Source organism: Asterias rubens, chromosome 7, assembly GCF_902459465.1.
Source record: "Asterias rubens chromosome 7, eAstRub1.3, whole genome shotgun sequence".
In the NCBI taxonomy this organism is placed as follows: Eukaryota; Metazoa; Echinodermata; class Asteroidea; order Forcipulatida; family Asteriidae; genus Asterias; species Asterias rubens.
Window position 1 is genome coordinate 13,013,670 of NC_047068.1, and position 25,015 is coordinate 13,038,684.

The 25,015-nt window shown below is 38.8% G+C and overlaps 1 protein-coding gene across 5 annotated transcripts in view; it reads left to right on the top strand.

Moving 5' to 3' along the window:
- The window catches only part of LOC117292087 (MICAL-like protein 1), a 28,398-nt gene that overhangs the window by 2,255 nt on the left and 1,128 nt on the right, over positions 1-25,015 (top strand). For 2 of the 5 annotated variants that reach the window (XM_033774004.1, XM_033774005.1), the window contains exons 2-11: positions 443-675; positions 8,410-8,458; positions 15,009-15,150; positions 15,942-16,015; positions 16,664-18,868; positions 19,205-19,309; positions 19,685-19,808; positions 20,506-20,605; positions 21,597-21,832; positions 24,157-24,199. In XM_033774004.1, the coding sequence (XP_033629895.1) occupies positions 527-675; positions 8,410-8,458; positions 15,009-15,150; positions 15,942-16,015; positions 16,664-18,868; positions 19,205-19,309; positions 19,685-19,808; positions 20,506-20,605; positions 21,597-21,832; positions 24,157-24,199 (3,227 nt within the window). In that variant the 5' untranslated portion in view covers positions 443-526. Of the gene's footprint in view, positions 1-442; positions 676-8,409; positions 8,459-15,008; positions 15,151-15,941; positions 16,016-16,663; positions 18,869-19,204; positions 19,310-19,684; positions 19,809-20,505; positions 20,606-21,596; positions 21,833-23,473; positions 23,506-24,156; positions 24,200-24,442; positions 24,500-25,015 lie in introns of those variants that run through there. The other 3 variants (XM_033774007.1, XM_033774008.1, XM_033774006.1) reach the window with 3 other exon arrangements.

Genomic DNA, 25,015 nt, shown 5'->3' on the forward strand with positions numbered 1-25,015 from the left:
GTTGTGTGACCTTTGTTCAATTGTGAGAATGCCTACCCACTTCTCTTTTTATAAAACTTTCATCAAAGACTTAATGGTATTATACAGGATTTGTACTTAGGACAAACAAATTCATTGTTTAATTGTAGTCTAAAGGCTTAGGTCTACTGATTAAGAAGTTCATACTAAAACCGCTTTTTCTGTGAAATATTTCCCTCTGAAAAGGAGTCATTGTCATCATTGTTCTAAGAAAGAAATGTATCTGAAACGGTAACAAAAATGCATTTTGGTTGTTAAAACCAAAATTAAGGACAATGTGTTGACATGCTGAAAAATGTGCCTGGTTTTTCACTATTTTCTTGCGACTCACACAACGGCCAAAATTAAGCCAACATTTTAACAGGTTTGTTTTTTCATGTATAGTTGATCACACCCATTCTGTATAATACCTTTAACCTCTCAGCAAGCATTCTTAAGGCAAGACACCAAATACAAAAGGATCGTTACTGACTGAAGACGCCAGTGAAGTGCCACCCTAACCTTCAAGATGCCCCTGACAGGGACCAAAGCCCTGTTGGTGTGGGCCCAGAGAACCACTGAAGGCTACAGGGACGTCAAGGTTGCCAATATGCAGAAATCATGGAAGGATGGGCTGGCTTTCTGTGCCATTTTACATCATTACCGCCCAGATCTAATGTGAGTATATTTTTGTTGAAATAAAACATTTGTTAATAACTTATGACTTGAGTGCTGATACCTTTTGTAGATCAAGGTTTGGCCATGACATGAATCCCAACTCATTGTGCATGAATGTATGTAATAAAATTTGCCTGTAGAAGTTTCAGCTTTGCTAGTGGCCAAGTTTTTAAGAAAAAGGTGAAAATTACAGAGCAATATTTCAGGCATGTCAGGAGAGTTGCGTAATGTTTCAGGAGAGTCCTTGTGAAGTTGTTTCACTCACTTCTCAAAAACTACTGCACCTCAGCAAGTATTATTTTAAGGGAAGCTTTCTACCATCATTAATTTTAAACTTCGTAAGTTTAATGTGAATCATGGCATTTGTGTTTTGTGTCGTACAAAAAGTACCGAAACTCTTAAGTGCAGATAAATGCATCTGCTGTAATCTCAAAAGTGGATTTAACTTCAATTTCAAGTGAAAGTGATGAGTTTGTAACTGCAATGTCAACCACCAGTAATTGTTATCCAGAGTTGGATACTGTTTAGACAAATTCGGACAATGTGACTCCTCGAAATATTACTATACATAATTTTAGTAAATAATAATAATTTAAGATTATCGTGCCAATAAGGGGCCTACATTAAAATGATCAAAACTACAGAACACAATTAAAAATGCACAAGAAAAGGATTAATTAACAAGACTGGTAACCAGGGCCCAATTTCATAAAGCTTGTAGGCACAAAAACTTGCTTGGATGGTAAGCAGAGCAATTTTTTAAGCAGTATTTTATACATAAAACAGCTTTATGAAATCGGGCCCTGATCTTATCTTCAAAATACCACAGACAACAATTTACATGTTTTGTCAGCAAAATAAATGCTAGAAACTGGGCCTTCACCACTAACCTCCTTAGCAATCCTTACCTTTTGGTTGGTGTCGCCCTGGTGCATGTGACCATTGCAGGCAACATTTGGCATTACGATCCATTTCCATGTGTGAAGAGGCAGGTGTGCTTGTTGCTTCCCACAAGGGTATTCACATTGGTTACCTCGGCCTAAAAACACCTGTGGTGCACAGCGCCAGTCATGGTAGCATACACTCACCCAACTAAACCATTGAGTTGGTTACTTGTCTTTCCTTAAAGGCAAGAAACAGGGGAAAAGCCCAGTTTTAACACTGCATCCTTTGAATCAGTCACATGAGGCAACCAGAACCACCATGACCATCCCTCAAAGCATACTAGTCTTGCAAGACGTTCTTGTTGAGTTTGTAAAACCTCTATGGTAATACCATAGGCCCCATACACTTAACGCAGAAACTTGTCACGACTGTTCCACCGATAGAGGGCGTTTCTGTAAGCCGCGATCCCACCAGCAAGATTGTGGTGTGGTGTGGCGATCTGGAAGTTTTTGCAACAGCGCTCGCTAATGTTTGATGGTAGTGTGCGCGGTGAGGAGAAGTGGAGCGGGGATCGCGATAGTTGATTGATAGTGAATAACAACGACTTGCACCAAGACTAACCACACTATAGATAAAGCCACTGCTGTCGATTCATCCAGGTCTTGTAGTTGTCTCAATATTTTAAGACCTGGTTTTAAAGACATCTTGAGCTCACTAGTTAATCCATCTTGAGCTCACTAGTTAATCCCCTAAAATGATAAGCCCAGACTAGAAACATCAGGAGTTTGGAAGAGATGGCGTTTTATCACCCATAGGATAAAGTTAATGAACATGATATCCTGTGTGACAGGATTAGGTTCCCGCCTTGAATTATGTAATGCTCTCACATGACTTTCTAAGCAAGTGTCTTGGACATCATGCAGTCAGCTCATGTCAACTGTCTCCCTCGTACATCTCTCAAGGCGGTTGACATTCCTCATCAGACAAACAGGAGCCACTTTGCAAAATAAGACTCTAGCAAAACTTAAATCGCTTACTAATCTTCTGTTGTCTACCAGCTAATATTCCAAATGAAATACATGCACCTCGACTGGTGGTATATTATTAATCTGCTTAGCAGAGAATTACCTTAATAGCGCTAGCTGTTAAAAATGGTCCCCTGATGTCATTGGACAGTGATGATTCACAACCCCCTGGTGGCAAGATTTCAGCCTTGTGCTAAATTTTGAGGACATTTTGACAAACTTAAAAGCTTGGAAGGTCCGAGTCTTGGTTTAGTCTGAGGACATCGAAGGTCGTCCCTACTTAGTCTCCTAGCTCATCGTGGGTCGCCCCTTACCTAGTCTTCCAGCTCTCTGCATTTCACTGATGCAGACACCGGCACTCATTCTACAACCCTCAGCTGTTGGTTATTGGTAATGAACATAATCAGTAATCAGGCTGTACTCAATTTGTTAATTACTGCATTAATGGGAATGTTGCCAGCTCTATCTTTGTACAGGTTGGTCGTCCCCTGCCGGTGCTAATTTGTGCCATTTGCAAGCAAACTGTACACGTGTCTATCTGACGGTTGTGTACTTTAAGAGTTTCTCCAACATTTGCTTCTTCATCATCGTCAATGCTTTTGTATGTATCATCAATTATATGAGATTCAAGAAATTGTCTCCCAGATTTACGAAACTTGTGAGGTTGTCTGACATCATCTGAGACCTGACCTGTGTAGAAACTCTTGGCAGATCAAAGACATTCCTGAGGAATGGTTTCTTCAACAACAGCACTGGTGGGCCAGAGTAATGCCAGTTTCAGGTGTAGTGTGACAGTTTGCTTCGGTAATTAGAGTTGGGGAACAGTGGGTGATCTTCTGAGGATTGGTGGTCGTTTCTGAAGTTTGCCGCTAGGAAGTATGACACCAGATCGGCTTTTCTTCCCCAATGCAAAGGCAGCCATCCATCTAGGTTTTCTTTAATCAACAGTTTGACACTTGTCATAATTTCGGTCACTCCGGTCAGTGACTTTAGGGCGTTGGTGATTTTGAGTTAGTTCATGAAGGAATTCCTTGGGTAAGTCGGCAAACCATCATATACGAATGATGTCAATGTAGGAATTGTCTCCCACTATTTTGCATCTTATTCCTGAATAAACTTGTGTACTGAGGTTGTTGGCTCGTTATCTTTGCTGTACAAGTTCCTCTACCGCTGGACATAATGGGGAAGACCTTCGTTATGTAAGTTTTGTTTTGTCTTGTTGTTTGTGTGTTAAAAAAGGTAACTTTTTTTTAGATGTAGTGGGTGTACTTTACATGTAACGATTTTTGAGTTGAATGCATTGTTTGTACATTTAGGGCTCTAATTTTAGACTGGTTATTTTAGCCTCAGACTAGAAGACTCATGACTAGAAAAGTTTGATGTTTTTCAAGTCAGTAAAAAAAGAAATGTTAAAATGTTGATAAATCTATCTTTTAAAGCCATTATACACTTTCGGTAAACAGTATTGTCCAAGTCCCACACTTCGTGTATCACAACTTATACATAAAATAACTAACCTGTGAAAATTTAGGCTCAATCAGTCATCGGAGTCGGGAGAAAATAACGGGAATACCCACTCTTGTTTCCATGTGTTTTGCCGTGTCATGACATGTGTTTAAAATAAATCCGTAGATCTCGCTATCGAGAATTGATATTGTTTAATATTTTCTCAATTAGTAAAGCATTTCATGGAACAATATTTCAAAAGAAGTCTTTCACCATTACCTTCTGTAAACCCTGTAAATTATTTGTAAATCTATGAATTTTTTTTTCTCTTTCTGTACCGAAAGTGTATAATTGCTTTAATTCTGTTGAGTTTCAAAGTATAGGCTAATCAAGCACCTTGGAGAAAAATAATCGGGGTTTGCCCTTAACACTGCATCAGTGACTAGTCAACAGGACCAGTTACATGTAGCTCATGTCATTTTACTAGTCTGTCGGACACCTTTTTCAAAATTAAAAAGGGATGCTTTTTAACACTGAACTAGCCAGCCAGACCACTTGGAGTGAATGTTGACTTATCTGCAGGTGTTAATATATCTTTTGGGTAATTCTAGCAACAAAAATGTAAATTAAGTAATTCAATATTTGTTTGTGCTTTAAAGCCTTTTGTAACAACTATACATACTAGCCCCACATTGGCCCAATGTTTTGGTTCTGCATAGCTTATAATGCTGCACTTATGGCGCCCTTGCAAAGTGTGTGACGGCCACAAGCGCATTATGTGGTAAGCACAGCTTACTCAGGGCCCAGTTTCATAAAGCTGTTTAAGCAGAAAATACTGCTTAGAAAATGTCTTTGCCATTTGTTAGTGGTAAACTTTATGTAATTTTGGGTGGTCAACTGTTTCTGCTGAGGAAGATTTGTCTTTGCTAAGCAAGTTTTTTTTTTTTTCTTACAGGCTTCATGAAATTGGGCACTGGTCATAAAGAGGGGTGGGGGTTCTGATTGGGAGTGAATAAGGTTCATTGCGAATTGTGACAATGCTGAAGTGAATGTGAATACAGCCTGGGGGGAGGGGCATTATGTGGATTGGGTTTCAGTTCCTACCTAATTGCACGGGTTTTCCCTGGAATAATTAATTATCTGGGGTTTTCTCCTGCATCTAAAACTGAAACTTCCTTCTTTGACATCCCATCTCTCCAGGGGGTTCTTGGCTAGCATAGTGATTAAGTTCAGGTTTTTTTTTAGAGTCCTTGCCTTCAAAACCAGAGTTAATAAATGAAGTGAAATGAAATAAAACTTTGTGACAGATTCTGCTAGGGACGAATTGTGGGACCTTTAACAGTTTGTGCATTTTTTTTTAAATTAAAAGGAAAAAATAAATTGTCAATCTTGTTTATGATAACAATGCATTTATTTTCAGCTCACACAAGTGTCACAGGATACTTTATTAAAACACCCAGTTGTAATGGAGATCACATTACTCTCTTAACAACTTCTGCAATTGTTTATTTTAACTTTTGAAAATAAAGTAAAAAGAAAACTAATTTTCAACTGTTGAAAACAATGCATCTATTTTTAGCTGACAGGATAATTTATAAACTCCGAGAATTCGTTCCTCGTCCCAACCTCCAGTTGAAGTGGACTCGTGGAGATGACATTACTGTCTTAATTCATCATTTCCACATTTGATACTTAGTCATAGACTACCTCACTCAGACTACATGAATGTAAACCGTCCAGTTGCCGTCATCTCTCTTTAAAGCCATTGGATCCTTTCGGTACAGAAAAAAAAGAAAAGTTCACAGATTTACAAATAACTTACAGGGTTTACAGAAGGTAGTGGTGAAATACTTCTCTTGAAATATTATTCCATGAAATGCTTTACTTTTTGAGAAAACAGTAAAACAATATCAATTCTCGTTAACGTGAAGTACAGATTTATTTTAAACACATGTCATGACACGGCGAAACGTGCGGATACAAGGGTGGGTTTTCCCGTTATTTTCTCCTGACTCCGACGACTGATTAAGCCCAATTTTTCACAGATTTGTTATTTGATATAGAAGTTGTGATACACGAAGTGTAGGCCTTGGACAATACTGTTTACCGAAAGGGTCCAATGGCTTTAACTCATTCTATACTTTATCACTCTCTCAATCTTTTGAGCTGTCACAAGAAATCTTGTCTTGATCAGGTCAGGCCCTGGGCCCAATTTCAAAATCCTGCTTAAAAAACTCTGCTTAGCAATAGTGATCGAGCAGGATACCAGTCACAAATTGAATATGTTACATATGGTATTTTGGCTGGTAACCTTATTGTGGTTAGCATAATTTTGTTTTGTTAAGTGTATATTTGTGCTTAACCAGCTCTATGAAATTGGGCCCAGGATGTTCGTCTGACCATGGAGGAATTCCTCCATGGTCTGACCGGTTGAAAGCTCAAAGCCATCCACGTCAGCTGTTGACTACAAGTTAATCAGCTGTTGCCCCTTATAATATAAAAACGATATGGTACAAATTTTTAAATAGCTCTGGTGTCTGTATGTACCAAGCGTGATTTTTTTAAGCCTTGGTATTTAATATTCGTGTACTATCTTATGGGCCAGTTGTTATACATTCCTGGAACCTTACCCCCATGCTTTATTAATTATCACAAAAGCCCGAGTGGAATACAGAAAAGTAGTGCTTCTGCGTCCCATATAAAACAACGCTGAAGACGAGGTTGGATATAGGTTGCAGACGTACTGTATTTGCCATATACCACAAGCGCACATGTGACAACAAATTTATCTTTAGAAAACTTGATGCGTAACTTCACACAATATGCCGTATGGGTACACCTGTATGTTTTGCGTGTAGGTTAAAACGTCGCAGGGTGTGATATTGTTGATGCAATATAGGTTATTATAACACCCCTTGCAAGTATTCTGCCTGCTCATTGGTTTAGAGCGCGTCACATGACATGTCTTAGTTTCGCTAGACGACGGCCGTGTGATAGTGCGTCGGTTTGCCATGCGCTAGTCCAAAGACTAGCACACGGCGCCGTGCCCTAGTCCGACAGACTAGCACACGGCGTGCAGTACCCAGACGTCCGTTGCGTGTACGAGGATGATAAATTAATAGTCTGTAACCATTTCGGATTGCACGACACTACATGCAACACAGTAAGTAAAAGTGTTTGCAATCTGTATTCGCGTCGTCCGTGGATTGTAGCATACAGGTCTGTAACTTAATAATAATAGTACAGTATTTAGAAATGTTTGGGGTGTTATAAAACAAATATTGACTGCTTTTACTTGTGCAGTGGTTGAAAACTATGACTTCCGAGGTGATCCCCGGAGCGTTCTATTTTCCCTCGGCTTCGCCTCGGGAAAATAGAACGCTCCAGGGATCACCTCGGGAGTCATAGTTTTAACCATAGCACTCAAAGCAGTCAATATTTGGATACTATCACACCTCTTGTTGCTATGGGTTGAATCTAGGGTTCAAGTTTGCTTGAAGAAAATAACTGATGTACATGATACATGTAGACCTAACCTTTTCGCAAATACCCATTGCGCAAGCGCTAACTGTTGAGGTGCATGCTGGTCTAGCTCGCTATCAAACTTGGCAAGACCAGCATGCACCTCATTCCTTGCCTAATTCGCGCAATCTAGTATTTGCGATAAAGTCTACATGTACAGGTATGTACTTCATAAACCCTGTAGAGGGAAGTGCATGCAGCGCAACTTGTACAGTTTCACAGTAAGCGCAAATATTAATGTTTTTATAATTTTGGACTTTGTGGTCATAAACAAAAACTCAGAAACATCAATGCAGCATTTTAACCCTCAAACAAGTCCAATTGGTTTTTCATCTGCCACATCTGGAGAAAAAAATCCACTGGACCTGCTAGTTCAGTTTATCCTGTACTGGGGCATCTGTCAACACCTCAAAGTGGAATCGCAGACTTTGGCGCCCAATTTAGCCTGGGGTTAGGAAAATAAAGCTAGTTAGTCCATAAGTGCATGTCTTGGTGATTGCTGTCACTATACAGTTTTTGTATGGTAAAAAAATAATAAGAAGAATAATAACAATATTCCAAAATTAAATAAATACCATCCACATCTCCTCAGGATTCTTATAGCATCCATAGGAAGTTAGAAAAGGCATAAAAAAACAAATTTGTCATATTTCTGAACTCAATTATTATATGCGCAAACCCCATAGTGACTGCAATCACCCAGCCACACTCAAAAAAATTATATAGGGGGCGCTTTCCAGCGTTAACTTGTAGAAACAAAACAACAAATCCTGAAACTTGTAGTTGTATATATTTTGTACGTACATGTATTTTTCAACCTGTATAACCTTCTCATACATTGTTTGTTTTCTTTCAGAGATTTCAATTCCTTGTCGAAGGAGAATGTGCGACAGAATAATGCATTGGTAAGTTCCATTCTGGAATCTGTAAAAATAGCTTTTCAAAAAATAAATCAAGCAGGAAAATATTGCTGTACTAATAATCCCCTCTCAGGGAAGATAGACCGGGAACCAGCTATAATCAGAACACAGGACAAGTGGCATTTAGGCCGGTAACCTTTTTCCTCTGCTTGAGAAAGGTTGTTGTGCTTAAAGCAGAAGTTTTAAATTTTATTAATTTTGGTTTTGTACCCATACACTGATGTGTGTTAGCACTGTATACTCGGTACTTTCTCCGAGTCCTGTGAAAAAATATCACAGGCATGTTACTCGGGTGGGATTCGAACCCACGACCCTTGCAATTCTAGAGCAGTGTCTTACCAACTAGACTACCGAGGTTGCCCGGCAGCTAGAGGCAGTTCGAATCCTATTTCAAATCCCACCCGAGTAACATGCCTGTGATATTTTTTCACAGGACTCGGGAAAGTACTGAGTATACAGTGCTAACACACATCGGTGTATGGGTAAAAACCAAAATTAATATTCTTTATCCCCGATGCAAATTTAAGTTTTAAATTGGGCACAGAAAGCATGATGATCAGGCAAATTTATACATAGATTGTAAACAGCTGGCGGTTGTGTGTTGATACGGAAGAGGTACATGTACATTATGTACCATGCATCCTGTTGTATTGTATGTCACTTAAAGGAAAGGTATACGATTGGTAATCACTCTTAAAATTAACAGCAATAAAAACCTGTGGTTAAAAGTTTCAGCAGCTTTCGATAGCACGAGTTTTAAGCATTTTTGAGAATTGTTTCATTTTGAAGGAATGTGGTTGTGCAAAAAAGTTATCAGTTTTTATGACCCAAAGTTTGAATTTGATAAGCGTTACTGTCAGTTATGTGTCTCAGATTGTTTATTCCTATTAGGGATTGTTCTTCCTGCGTGGACACTCCAGACTTTAGATAAGCTTTATTGTATGATCTATATTTTCTGAAGGAAAAACAATCAAACGGTTAAAAAAATTCATGTCCATTGTCCAGAGATACAGTGAGTCAACTTTGCCTTGCTTGCTGTTTTGTTCCCTCGCTCAATTTGTATTTGTATTTTTTTTCTTTTCCATAAACCTTTATCCTTTTTTTTTTTTTTTTACATCATTCGGTTTTCTATTACATTAGGTTACTGAGCCAACATTTCTATTTGTCCGTTAAGCGGAGTACTGACAAAAAAATCCTACATTTATTTTAGATTGTTTCTTTTTTGTTTACTTCCTTAACTTCAATGATAAGTCAGTTTAACAATTGATTTATACTCAGTTGTTTATTCAAGAGAGTCTTGTGTTTTGAAGGACATTTAGGCCAGTCTCGTTTTCTCTTAAAATAGCAGTGACACTTTCCCTGTAAAAAACGATTGCATGAATGAGCAACAATTTAATTTCAACTTGCCTTTTAAAAAAAGAAGGATGCTGGCACTTTAAATTTAGTTTCTATGTATATATGTGTAACCCATACCTGCATATTTACCTTACTGTGTGGATTTGTTCTTGTTTTGCTATTTTTTCTACTGCCTTGGGGTAGTATTCGGAATTCGGGGGACTATTTAGTTGTGAGAGACTATTTACAGTTTAAAAACAAACTTTCTTGATTATTAACTACTACTTAGCAGGACTGTAATCAGAACTAAGTAGTCTACTGAATTCTGAGATCTATTTCGCAGCAATATTAATTGCAAGCAAGTTCTCAAAGAACAAATCTACACAGCCAGTTAATGCAGCTACGTGTTACCGCAATACATACATTTAGATACCTCACCATTCAATGCCTCGAAACTCATATTAGAAATGGTCAAAGAATTTTACTTGAAATGTCAGGACCCTACTAGGACAAAGACCATCCATTTTATTTATATTTTTATGTCCATATATATATTTTGCCGTTAAGCATCATTAAATATGACTTATTGAAATAACTGGTCATAAACAGTTTTTACAAACCCTTTAGCCTTGCAGCCATTTTGTTTGGCTTGCATAAAGTGAAAGTGTTTTTAGTTGATACATTTGTCCATGTGAATCATCTAAATGAAATAGTTGCATCTACTTTTTTTAAGGCTTAGAAGCTTCAATAGCCACTTTTATTTACACGCACAGGGTACTTCCCATGCACAAGCCAGAATATGAATTACGGGTCGGTATTCAAAACAATACAAATGTTTTGAATATCACTCCAGATAAAAATAGTGCTCGTTCAAATACAAATAAAGAACAGTTCATACATTTACTTCTGATAACTTAAAACAAATTCCAGAGGTACATTTAACATTCTGCGCTATAATAAGTTAGCTTAACTCTTTGTCTCTAAGAGGCCGAGTAGATGAAAAACTTTCAAAGGGGCAAAGACCAGGACATTCAGAGCAATGGCCACCACTGCCACCTAGCCCTGTGGTCTTGTGAATTTGCCTCCCCCTCCCCCCCCCCCCAAACAAAAGTATACAAATCAAGCCCTGAGTAGGCCTAGTTGTTATTATTTTCTCACAAAAGTAGATGAGAATGTGACCAGACATTGTGCAGTTGGGGGAAAGGGGCAAAGGTTCTGAGCGGGATCTTGCCAATTTCCCCTCCCACTGACCCCTCGTTCTGCCTTTATGGAACTCTGACATGTACCTTGACCACAGGATTTGAACAATTATTGTACTCTTTATGTAACTCAATAAGTTCAACAGGAACTACTTGCCTGACATAGGTTGTGGGTTAAAATACCACCCGAGTGATATGCTTGTGGATTTTTTGTTCATAAATTTTGGGAAAGTGCTGTGTATACAGAGCTTAATTAATGCACATCAGTGTCATAGCTAACCAAAGAAAAACCCACACAAATATAATGTTTGTACATATGTAAATATACCAGTTACATGTTGGTGGCTTGTGTGGTTGTCCTTTTTACATGTTGTAAACAAGCTGTTGTGGGAAGTAGAAACCAAAACCTGAAAGACAATACTGCAAATTTAAACTGTATTTGACATAATGTCCATTGCAGCGTAACTTACAGTACTTGGTGAACTTTATAAGGAAGTGACTTTATTAGCATGATTAAACCAGTTGAACCATGTAGATATTGATAATTGCAAGAATTAGTATTTTGTTTATCATCAGAGTGTCAATGGAGAGATCTCAACTATATTATATGCAGCAGGCCTGGAATATCACCTTTGAGAGGGCAATGCCATTTTCATTTTGTAAAGGGCACTTCCATTGGGAAATGTGGGAAACAATGTCTGTGGGAAACTTTTGAAAGGGCATTGTAGGCCAAGACCCAGGTAATGGAGGCCATGTGTGAAATGTGAAAAAGGTACATTGTAGGGTCGTACTTTGGTAATTTGACTCACACCCCCCCCCAAAAAAAAAATATGTAGTTTTGATCTCAAAGCCTATAAAAATAAGCATCTTGCAAAACTTGCCATCTGAAGTGACCCGTTGATTAGAAATATTTTAAAGTGTTTCAAAATAGTTGAGACGTACCAAAAGGTCGCCTTAAGGCCACATGGAATTTGAAGTTTCTGTGGTGTCTATCCTGAATCATGCTGCAGCCAGAGATGCGGTGGTACTCGCTGTTACCTCTCTAAACGTGGATATATTTTACATTCTTGACAAAAATAATGTGACAGTTTTTTCCTGTTTTCTCACAAGTGATTTTTATCGATATTCAAGTTTTGACCTATACATCAGAATTATGTTTATAAAAAAACCAGTTTATGACCATATACCTTTAAAGTGCTCATTTTGGGTTGGTTTTTGTTTTACTGTTACATGTATTTTTATCAATGGTTTTAAAACTAAAAACACTGCAAAACAGCGACTAAAAACTGAAATGTACAGTTTACAAAATAGTCATCAAAAATTCTTAAAAGAAATAGCAGTATGTTACAAATACCCACGAAAATGAAAAAAGTAGTTGTTTAGAAATATATATAAAAACAATATTTTGTGGCAGCATATTTCTGAACAGGAGCTTTAGGTTTGAAAATAAATTATCAATTTCTATATACATGTAGGTACATGAAGTAGCACTTTGGAAATAATATAACAAGGTCCTGCTGATTTATGAAGATTTTTTCAACTGTCTGTCCCGGCCTCCCTCTGATAAGCCATGTGATCCCCACATGACCCCCTTATGATCCCATTTCCACACTCAAACAAACATATATTAAATGTGATGCTGTGTGTATGGGAAGCCCTCAGCATGATGTGACTGGAGACTGATCAAAATCTTTTGGTTGCAAGCTGGAAAATAGAGGTTCTGAAGAATTTGACCCAATTCCCCTGACGTCATCACAATTCACAACATTAAATACTTTGTGGTCAGTTTCCCTGTGCAGTGTTGTACGTGTAATGCACACTTTAGGCGTCTTGCGCACGTTTACAAGCTCTTAACATGCACTTTGACTTATAAAATGGTAGACCTTGGGCAGACATAACTGCATGTGATGTCAGTGCGAGGGGTCAATACACTATTTTAGAATCTCTAAGATTTAGATTGAACCTTTCCATGTACAATATTTTGTTTCTGCCATGTGCCCTATTACAGAACTGGGCTGGATATTTGCACAGACGACAGCACTGTGTGTAGGATAGGATGACTACAGAAATTGGGGATTGTGAAGAGAAAGTTCTTAATCCAGTCGGGCATACATGTAGGCCTAATATTTGTCTCACTTTAGTCTGATTTCCAATTTGTTTGCCTACAGAAAGTTCAACAAAATGGTTATTAAATATCATGAAAAGTATACAAGCCTTTACCATTTGTACATATGTAGACTAGCCCTTGTACTACTTTGTCCTTTTTCAATCAGCAAATGTCATGCCTGTCACTCACGTTTAATGCAATGCCTGTTTTAATTTAACAGTGCTTTCTTGATTTTTCTAATGCTTCTCAAATGTCAATGTACATTTAAACACTGAATTTATGTTTGTACTTGATAAGCATAAACTCTAGTGCTTAATGTGTATGCCACATTGTCCTTTTTGGAAATTATTTTATTTAAGTAAACTTTCATACATTGTTTAATTTTGTACGTTTCCTCATTCAGTTGCAATAATATGGCTTTATTTTATGTGTGAAGAAGTACAAACAGTCAATCATTTATACTTGATTGAATGTGTACTTTGTGTGTTGCAATGTAAATATTCCACAATGTCATGGTAATGGTTTAATAGTGACATGCCAAAGTGCTACCACACACACACACACACGGCTGTGCAAAGTGCAAAATTACTTTGAACATTCATAATTTAATAAGTGTACTTTAAGTGTACATGGAGTGACATTTGTGAGACCTTAATGCGATAAGTAATACGATTTACATTAACAAGACTGTTCAAGTCTTGCACGTACAGTGTATTGACAACTATTTGTTTCTATGAAATCAAATATTCTTTAAAAATTCTATTTGTGAAAAAAAAAATTAAAAATGAAAATACCCATCTTTGTGTTGGAAACACCAATACAAATTTATATGAAACACAAATAATTTTTAGACATTTAATATTTCAATTTTGTATCCAGGAATACCCTGGCGTATACATGTCTGTACACACAAGTGTGTAAGCTCCTTAAAATCAGGAACACCCTATTGTCCCACTTTTGTTAGTGCTTTTAAAACTTTTTGACAACAGCTCCCATTGGTTTTGTACACACACTCCAACTTGTGATTTTCACCCAACATGGACCCTAATGTCCTCTTGTTATAGGTCCCTTGTTTGAATGTGGGAACTCTTTTTGTTTATATTTGCATGTGTGTTCAAGGTCACCCTTTTTGTAAACAATGTGACAGGTTCGTCTACAAGAATTACAAAAACATAAGCTTTTAGCTCTCCACCATTAACATAACTGTACAGTCCATGGATGTGTGCAGATGTGATATGTGCGGTTCAGTGCACACACCCACGCACCTTATACGCTAAGCGCATATTATTGTCAGTGTATTAAAAGCTCTCAATGATAAAATATGATCGGATATGTAATAAAAAACTGTTTACTTATACTATGCCACACTGTAGGCCTACATGTATTACTTAATAATAGGCTGAGAGATTATTTAATATATTTTTCAATTTATTGTTTGTATTTGATGAAGGCCCTCAACTGTCCTTTTGAATCCCTTCAGAAAAGAAGTTGTTAAACGAAAAGGAATTGAATTGCATGGCCACACAGTTTTGGGGAAGAGGACTCTTGAGGGTGCTATTGTGACTTGTTTTTGGGGGGGTCACCATTTGCAAAAAAGAAATAAGTAAACAATTCAAAATAAACACACTGTCCATACGGGGAAATTCACCAAAATAATGAAAGGGTTAAATATTGAATATTGGCAGTAACACTGTCTGTGACTACTTAGTCAGCTCAACCCATCCTTCAACTAACAACATTTATTTTTTCTGTTGACTGATTGTATACATTTGATGTTGCCGAACAGGAGCCTCTGTAGTCGGTGACTATTTTGTCAGCCTAAACTATCCTGTATGATACCTTTAACAACCAGTTTCAATATTACTTTTTTTTTCTTTTTCTGGATTGATTGTAGGCATTTGATGTTGCCGAGCAGGAGCTTGGTATTCCTGCTTTACTGGACCCTGATGATATGGCAGTCATGACTGTTCCAGATAAACTCAGTGTCATGACCTACGTCTCACAGTACTACAACTACTTCAAAGATAAGAAACCAGGTTCGTCAAGCTTGCAAGAAATTCTACATTGATAAAGTCTAAAAGATCAGGGGACAATTTCATGTGCCGGTACGCACAAAAACTTGCTAAGCCCAGAGAAGTATTGCTTGCAGAAATAGTTTACCAGCCAAAATTTCATTAAGTTTACACTGTTGTGACAGGGCCCCACTTAATATTTGCTTTTTTGTTTAGCAAAGAAATTTGTCAAGAAGTATTTTCTGCTAAACAACTTCATGAAATTGGGCCCAGGAAGAAGCTTGGAAGAAACTCACACACTCCAAATTAATAAAGCCAAAAAGATAAAGAGTTTGAAAGAAACTCCCACACTCTAAATTAATAAAGGCAAAAAGATAAGTAGTTTTGGATGAAACTCCATCATTCCAAATTAGTAAAGGCATTAAGATAAGGAGTTTGGATAAGTGGATACAGGGAAAAAGCATGATTTTCCCTATTAAAACAGGATTTTCCCAAAAGATAGGATTTTCCCTTATAGTACAGGACTTTATTTTTTTTAATCAGGATTTTCTTATAGATGTTAAATTTGCATCGGGGATAAAGAATATTAATTTAGTTTTTTTTTACCCATACACCGATGTGTGTTAGCACTGTATACTCAGTACTTTCCCGAGTCCTGTGAAAAAATATCACAGGCATGTTACTCGGGTGGGATTTTCCTGTTAAAGATATTTAACAAATGCAATTAAAAAGAAACCAAAACCAAAACAAACAAAAAACCTGATTTGGGGGTTATTTATGATTAATAATTGGAATTTTTGAATATTTTGTTTTAGTGAAAGACGATGGTGGTCCTAAGACAAGAATGCCTTCCAAGAGAGCAGCAGAGGACTCCCCTATAAACCAGGTGGTAAGTACTCAAATCAAAGATGTTCATAAATCGCTGGAGGAATAGGGGCAAATTCTTGGGGGTTGTTGCCATCATCAGGTCCCAATTTCATAGAGATGCTTAAGCACAAAAAGCAGCTAAGCAGCTAAGCACAAACAAATAATGCTTACCAGAATAAGGTTACCAGCCACAAAAATATTCCACATGATGATTTGTGACAAGAGAAAATTATCTATGAAATATGCATCGATGCATTTGGACAAAAACTGTACCAGTGGCCGATTTCACTAAGAGTTAACATTGATCTTAACTGAGAATCGTGTTTAATTGCCGAGTAATAAAAAAAGTGTGTTGTCACAATACAAATTTAGTGAATGTGACCCCCAGTCCTTGCAGGAACAAAATGGGAAAAAAAACACTCTTGTTGCATAGAATTGTGTGTTTCAGATGACTTTCTCTGATTCAAATTTTTTGGTAAAAAAACACAACTTCAAAAGCTACACAACTTCAAAGACTGCCGTTCTAACAATAATTTATAATATCAGTAGTTCTCCAGTGCTCTGCCAAGTTTTTATCTTGTAGAGTAATTACCGAAAGTACACCCGACCTTTAAGGTCCGCCTTTAAATTGATGGAACAATTGTTACCATTTGATTTTTTTGTTTTATAGGCAAGTAAGCAGCCATCACGTGGAGATAGTTGTGGCATCTGTGACAAGAAGGTCTACCTCATGGAGAGGCAGGTAGCAGATGGGAAGATCTACCACCGTAACTGCTTCCGTTGCAACAAATGCAGAACAACACTGAGGCCTGGTTCGTACAAGAGCACCAGCGACCCCAAGCAGTTTGAGTGCCTGCAGCATGGAGACAACATATGGAAACTGAGGTCGAACATGTCCAGCCGTGCTGCCAAGGAGAACAAACAGCCGAGTGACAGTGGCAGCAGTGGGATATGGGAGACAAGATCGGGGGTAAAACCAGCTGTGGTAAAGGAAGACCAAGGAGGTAGCATTTGGGGGACGAGGCAAGGGGCATCACCAGCAGCAACAAAGGAGGTTTCTAAACCAAGCCAAGGAAATGGTATATCGGACACTCAACAAGGAACAAAACCATTTCCTGTCAAGAAAGACAAAGATGAAAGAAATGCAGCTTCACTGTCTGAAAAGTCTACAACTCAAGGTGTACAGCCTCAAAATCGGGTATCTCCACCTAGTTCAGCTATACCCATGCATCCACACTTGCTGGCAAGTAAAGCATCTAGAGAAAGATTTAACAGTCCAATGCCTGCATCCCAAATGACAAAGCAGCAGCCACAAAAAGAAGATAGTAACCCTTTTGGGTCGTCATCAGAGACACCAAAGAAAATAAGCCCCAATGGTGTACAGGATGAGGAGACAAGGCTTGGCCTGTTGGCCTCCCTTGCTGCTGTTAGAGGTAACTCAAAGCCAGGCACAGCTTCAATAGAGGACTTGAGTGATGCTTTGGAAGGGAACACAGGTCAGAAACTGGCCGATGAGGGAGATTCTCGGGAAGCCAGCCCATCTGGATCACGTAAGGACTTGACCACACAGGATCAAGCTAAGAGCCAAGATATCAACTCAGAACCAAATGGGCATGACGAAGTCTTATCTGTGACCACCAAAACAAGTGAACCAGAATCGCCCTTTATGGATTCGGCTAACAGAGATAGCATACTGACTTCTTCTGACGTCCTAAGCCTAACAAGCTTGAGTTCCATTAGTCAAATGGGTACTTCAGAAACAAGTAGTTTGGACACTGAACAATTTGCCAATGAAATCGAAGCAGAGAATCGATCGTCGATGGTGAAAAGCTCCCGATACAGCAGTGGGGCTGATGAAGAGGCAGTAGTAAACCTCTCTGATTCCTTCTGTCAGGGATTCAACAAGGACAGGGTCGAAGGCGACACTGCAAGCACCGCGTCTGCCACAGAATCCGATATTGCCCCAATACAAATTACCGTAGAAGTGGACAATTCCAAAGAGCCTGTGAATGATAGCCCAGAAATCAGAAAGGATTCTCCAGTACCAACAAAAGGTACTCCAGAGGCAGAGACCGGAAGCAAGAAAAAGTCAAAGTCTGGGGACTATGATGAGAGTCTTAATCCATTTGGTGATGATGATGAAGGTGAAGATGAAGAGCAACCTGAGAAGGAAGACACAGGGTACAAGAATCCATTTGATGACTCTGATTCTGAAGAAAATGAGAAGGGGGATTACGACAATGATCTGAATCCATTCGGGGATGCTGATGACGATGAACCCACTGAAGGGGGGCCTGTCACTCAGTGGCCACCACTCCCTGCGGGTACCAAACTCCAATCGGAGATTCCCAGTCAACAGGGGTCATACAAGGTCAAAACCAGACAGGACATACTACGAGAGATGCAGCGTGATCGAAACACACTGAAGAAAAGCCAGAAACGTCGCGCCCCACCCAGGCCCCAGGAAATACCAGGTAGGCCCATGGAAAGTCCAGGGAAGACTCCACCCTCCGAAACCGCAGGAGCTGCAGGGCTAGCCAGAGCCCCGCCTAGATCAACGAAGAGCAGACCTGCCCCTACACCACCCAAGGAGAACGGGCAACCCTCAGAGAGTAAAGTGCACCCAGACAAGCCTTCGCCGTTCCAGCCCAGAATTTATGAGCCCAGAGCATATTCTGTGGGTAGCAAACCGATGCCCTCTCCCAGAACCAAGAAACACATCATTCCAGGCAAAGAGGACAATGGCAGGATTTCACCGATCCCTGCACCAAGGAGAAAAATCTCTGAAGGTGCACAAAAGGTGGAAGACGGGGAAGGACCAGTTCCATCTCCGAGACAACGTAGAGCTACTGACGCTACTAACGACAAAACAAAAGTATGTATTTCTGTTGCTTTGTTTAAACATGTTTAAAGGTACACAATTAGCATTGAAAAACACCCACTGGGAAAAAACATCCACTTTATCGAAAACATGGGTGTATCGTTATTCAATAGATAAACCAAGTTAAAACTAAAATGGTATAAGGATTGACAGTGTGACAAAGTTGTACTTAATTCTTTAGACTCTCTAAGCTATAATGGATTAAGTTTTGTATGTTTGGTTAAGCATTACATACCAAGTGTGGACCTGACAACAAAAAAACATTCTTGACTGAATAATTCTGCAAAAGCTCTTCCAGAAGTAACAAATGAATTGTATTTTGGATTTTAGTTCAAGCCTTCACGGCCTTTGACAGCGCCTCCAAGACCCCCTAGCCGATCGCCCACGCAGGCATCCAAGAAGCGAGCTCCTGCACCCCCACCCATAAAGAGAGAGGTAAGGAATCCATAGAGATGCAGAGCATGATCGGCTGCATCTTGTCTTGATTTGGTTATGACTCTGACTGAAGTCAGATACTTTGTTGCATAAACACCCAATCAATATTTAAAGGGTCTGTCTGTATGCGTTTGGTAATGACTCTGAAAATTAATGGCAACGGTAACTTGCTTTACGATACAAGTGTCAAGACTGGGACTCCCGCACTCTGCTGATCACTAACAGAGCCATGACAGAAAGTTTAAACTTGTTTTGTCAAATTTGTCTTTTGGATTGGCTAAGAGGGAATAAAGGAAGGTAGATGTAGTGTAGCCTCAGCTAAAGTTGTTTGTTTAAAACACAGCCTGTTTAATTGTTTCCCTGGTTCCCCGCTAGGTTGGTAAAGACCACATGGAGCCGACAGTCATTATGAGGGAGTTGAAGGAGATCGAGATCAGACAACGTGACAAAGAAGCCAAGGGTGTTTCCCTTGAGAAGAAGCTACGGGAGGATATGAAAGGCAAGTCTCCAACTACCCAGGTCATTTCGACAGGCAGGCCTTGCATTTTCTAAGTCGCCCACACGGCTAGTAAAATGTGCCTTTTCCTTGTCTATACGCCTGTCTTAATATTCATGCATGGCGTCATAGTTCTTACCCAAAAGGAGGCTATAGGCTCACGTCCCGTACCACTTGCAGTGGCTGCGCCTATAGCTTCGTTTTGGGTTAGAATTGTGACGTAACTCATGCATAAATATTAAGAGCGGCGTATGAACATGCTTAGTTGCCCAGTTTCTGAAATGAATTTGTCATACATTTCTCCCATTCTAAATTTGAAATTCCCTTTATTGGAGCCCTGTTCGCTGGTGACAGCAGGTACCAACCTCATTCACAATCAGACACCTGCCCTCAGAAATCTTGGACACGATTCATGTATTAACTGTTTGCCAGTTTCAGTATAATATAAACAACAACGCAAATGGGGGCCTTTTGTATTGGTATATTTACTAACTAAATGCCATGCACTTCATAAAATTTCCTGTTTTTGCCATTTGCCATTTCTCTTTACGTATCGTTCTAAAAGTAGTTGGTTTTACCAGTAGGTTGTGTAGTCTTGTATATTAAAGTAGCTTGAATAAAATTCCAGGGGAAAACAAAACCCCCAAAACAACAGCAACAACACACTTCTTCACTTGTTTTCATTTGTTCTCGTCAACAGGAAGTGAGGGGCAAGACAATGAAGATCTACTCATCGAGTGGTTTGCACTCGTCAATGAGAAGAACCAACTGGTTCGACGAGAAGGAGAACTAGTTGCTCAGTGAGTTTCTAACATTTGTAAAATTGTGTCCATTCAGAGCTTAAAGCCATTGGACCCTTTCGGTTCAGAAACAAAAATAAAAGTTCACACATTTACAAATAACTTACAGGGTTTACAGAAGGCAATGGTGAAAGACTTCTCTTGAAATATTATTCCATGAAATGCTTTACTTTTTGAGAAAACAGCAAAACAATATAAATTCTCGTTAACGAGAATTACGGATTTGTTTTAAACACATGTCATGACACAGCGAAACGCGCGGAAACAAGGGTGGGTTTTTCCGTTGTTTTCTCCCGACTCCAATGATCGATTGAGCCTAAATTTCACAGGTTTGTTATTTGATATTGAAGTTGTGGTACACAAAGTGTGGGCCTTGGACAACACTGTTTACCGAAAGGGTCCAATGGCTTTAAACAACTGAGAGAGCCACATTGCAAGGCATATCAATATGTGTTTAGATTTCCATTGTTAAGATTTAACAACTACTTTGTTGTTATTTCATCAAAAGGGGTGGAATATAAAAAACAAAAAGGAAGCTGATTTTTCATGCAAAATTTTGCTGAACGTTTTTCGTTTCTAAGCTAAAATTTACTCCACTTTTGTATTTGTGTGTATATTATGACAAGGACCCAATTTCATGGCTTAGGTCCATGCAAGCAAAACCAATCTTAACTGATAATCACAGTGTGATGTCACAATAGAAGCCATTATGGTGATATTGAAAACACATCTCAAGATAATCTTAGTACTTTGTGAAATCGAGCCAGGGATTGACATAGAAACTAAACATAAATACTCAGTTGTATTGTAGAGGGTACTTTTTGTTTTTTTCATGTTCAGCATAGACTTGCGTCCAGGGCCGCCTCAAATTGTAATGGGTGCTCATTCCTAGAGTCGCCGCCATCACCTGTCCGCCGCTTTTCTCAGCTCTAGCTTACTTCTATCACTCAACTTTGTCTTATCGTCTTTTCATTGTTTTCCCTTTCTCTAGAGCTCAAATGCAGGACTTGGAGCTCCAGCAGGCAGAGATTGAGTATGAGCTTCGTTGCCTCATGCACAAGCACGAACACCAGAAGACGGACGCGGACGTGGTGCGAGAGGAGAAACTCTTAGAGATGCTGGTGGAGGTGGTGACCAAGAGAAGCCAGATCGTAGAGAGGCTCGAGGATGACAGGAAGAGGGAACAGGCGGAGGACCAAGACATTCAGATCATGATGGAGCAGAGCGGTAGGTATACCGGAGATTGTGTCTAGATTGGTTAGGCAAACGGACAAAAACAAGGGGCTACTTTGTAGACCCCCTTGCACAATGTGCAGCACACTCACACGCGCCTTTCCTGTTCGTCATTTTGGGAGTCAAAATCGTTTTGGGACTCCCAAAATGATGCGCATTGGAGCTGCGTTCCAAGTTGTGCAACTGGTCTGTAGAAAGGAAAAGACCCCCACAGTGAATAACGCGAAACGCGTTGAGGTCATGCTGAGGTAATGCGCATGTTTTTTACGCACTAAGAACAGCTATCGTCCTAGGGTCTGGGAAATACATTTGATGGAGGACAGTTAAAGAGTTGAATGAGACATGCCTTGGGAAGTTTGTGTTTAACATTGGTTCTATACTTGGCCCAATTTCAATAAGTAGCTATTATTCTTACCACAATATGGTAGCAGCCATTTTACGTGTACTGTCCATGACTGGTATTCTCTTTGCAGGAAATTATTAAGCAATGTTTTCTGCTTAACCAGCTGGGTAATTGGGCCATTGGCATCACTCACCCATACCCATTGGGGATTTAGTAAGGTTCTTTAACAACACCAACTAAGAACAATTTCTGGCATTGGCGTTCATTACTGGCTTTGCTGATCATATCCCATGGAATTCCATATCCCAAAACAATGCATTTATTAGTTTATTGTTGAACGTGTTGAAGGTGTCCTGTGTATGATTGTAAAGTGTTTAAGTGGTTGCGCAATGTTGGTGTGCACTACACATGTAGAAATATTTCTGTGGGGTTGAGTTAAGCCCGATTCATACATCCTGCTGATGCGATACGAGTTTTTGATGCCACAAAGTCGCGTCAAATAATTCCTGTCTGATGACTTGTGCTCAACTCCTTCGAAACATTTCCTGCGGAAACATCCTTGGACATCAAAATTCAGGAAGTATGAATGGGGCTAACGTGTAAGTGCAGTCTTGATTGGCAACGCTAGTTTGTCTATTAGTCAACAGTTAAAGGCGCAACATCGACTGGCTCGGGGGACTGGGCAAGTCTATGACCCGGATGTTATTTCTTCTCCAGTTATTTAATAATAATAATAATAATAAACAGCTTTTTTATATAGCGCCCTTAACCCCAAAAGGGTCCCGAGGCGCTTCACAGAAGTTGAAATTTTAGGCAATTTAAGAAAATACAGAACAATTCGAGAAAAACAGATTAGGAATGCTTAAGAAAATTACAAACAACCAATTTGTGCTGGGATATCAGCAACTGCGTTAGCAAAATGAGCATTGCCAATTGCCAATCAAAACTAGTGTATGTGTTACTCGCATTCTTTGCATGTCTTTTGAAATTGTGGTCTACAGTTGTATCCTCCAATCGTGTGGATTTTAAAATAATAACGTATCACATCTCGTTTGCATGCTTTTTATAATAAAGGTGTGCATGTCTTATTTTCATGGCTGTACTTACAGTGGAATTCTGCGCTTACAGCTCAAAGAAGTATGTGCTTTCACAGGGCCCTGTAGTAAGCACAGAGTTGTATGGTTAGGCGCAGATCCATGGAATTGGACTTGGGTGATGAATTGTTATTTAGGTTTTAAATGTTTTTAGTTTTGTAATGTATTTGCATGTTCTTTTAAATTTGTGGTCTACAGTTAACTTTCCACGTATGCTGTTAAACTGAGAGGTACAACATTGTCTCTAAGAAGCATGCAGTCGTTTTATATTCTGCTTTTTTGAAAAATTTAACCACAAAATAAAAAAAGGAAGAAGCATGCATTGTCGTAACCCTTTAAGATGCTGCAGCACATGAACATGTCAAATGCTCTTGCTGATGCTACAATAACTTAATTTGATGCGGGTTCTACTTGGTTCAGACAACTTTTGCCCAACCAATCAGGTTGTGCTTTCTGAGTTGAGCCTCTTTGATTGGCTGTGGCTGATGCTCTTTGGTTGGCCCTGGCAATGTTCTCCAAGCATTAGGCATTTACAGAGGATTTAACCATAGCCAAAGGTAGTCAAAGCCATTGTTTCAAATACTACCTTGGTATCCGGAGGGAATAAAAACAAAATGGATGAGAAGGTGTCTCATCTTCAGAGCAACATATACAAATTTACACAAGTTTGAAACTGATAGTGATTTTTGTACCAGAATAATTCCTTAGTTTCTTAAAGCTCAAACTGAGATTTTTTCTGTCTTTTATATTGCATACTTTTCAAGAAAAGCTTTGAAAAGCTAAATCCTAACTTTCTGAATTGATGCTTTTGCTCAGTGTTGTACCTTGCCTATAATGAGTATCCGTTGTAATTTGTTCTATGTGTGTTTTCTGAATTCTAGTGTTTGACAGGTATTTCATGTTTCGAAACAATAGATTAAGCAGGTAAACTTTCCCCGATTTAAAAAGTTGCTAAGAATCTGTAGTTTCAGAGGAAAAATTACAGCCAATTGATACAATCATTTGTCCGAATTGTACTGGAGCCAAAAAAACAAATGCAGAATTTCTTTGTGACTGTTCATATAGCAACCACCAAATGCAGAAAACATGCTCAGAAAACAAAATAATGCTGGCATCAAATGATGCCATTTTGCTGTTAATCACATGTTCTTTAATATTTTATTGCAGATTTTCTTAAGTAGTAAGGCATGCTGTGTTTTCACTCATTTAAAGATGGGCTTTAAGGTCAAGTTGTGTTTTGATGCACTAGTTTAAGAATCTAGTATGCCCTAGTGTGATGCATTCAAAACAAACCTTTATTTGGCAGGTTTTTTTTGCTTTTACTTTGGATTTATGATCATATTTTATACAGCATGAAAGTGAAAGTTACTTTTAAATTAATTATTTTGTATACATTTGTTTAAAACCAGAAAGGACTCAAACCTAATTATGGGTTAGTTGACATGAATCTGTTCGTTGGTTGCATAAGCTTGTAAATGCAGTGCACATTTTACAAGCTCAAATATGATCTCTATGAAAGTCAAAATATTTAACAGTCGTGCGTAAATCATGTTAAATAATCTTAGTGACTCATTTAGTTTCATAATTTATTTTTTTAATTAATTGTTGCTACAGCGTTATTTACTGATACTTCTGATGAACCCTCCACTCCAGATTTCACTCAAATCTTGTTCCATTTTCAGTTTTGAACAGTATAACAGACATTTCAGTGTTGTGAAAGAAAACTAAAAATAACTTATT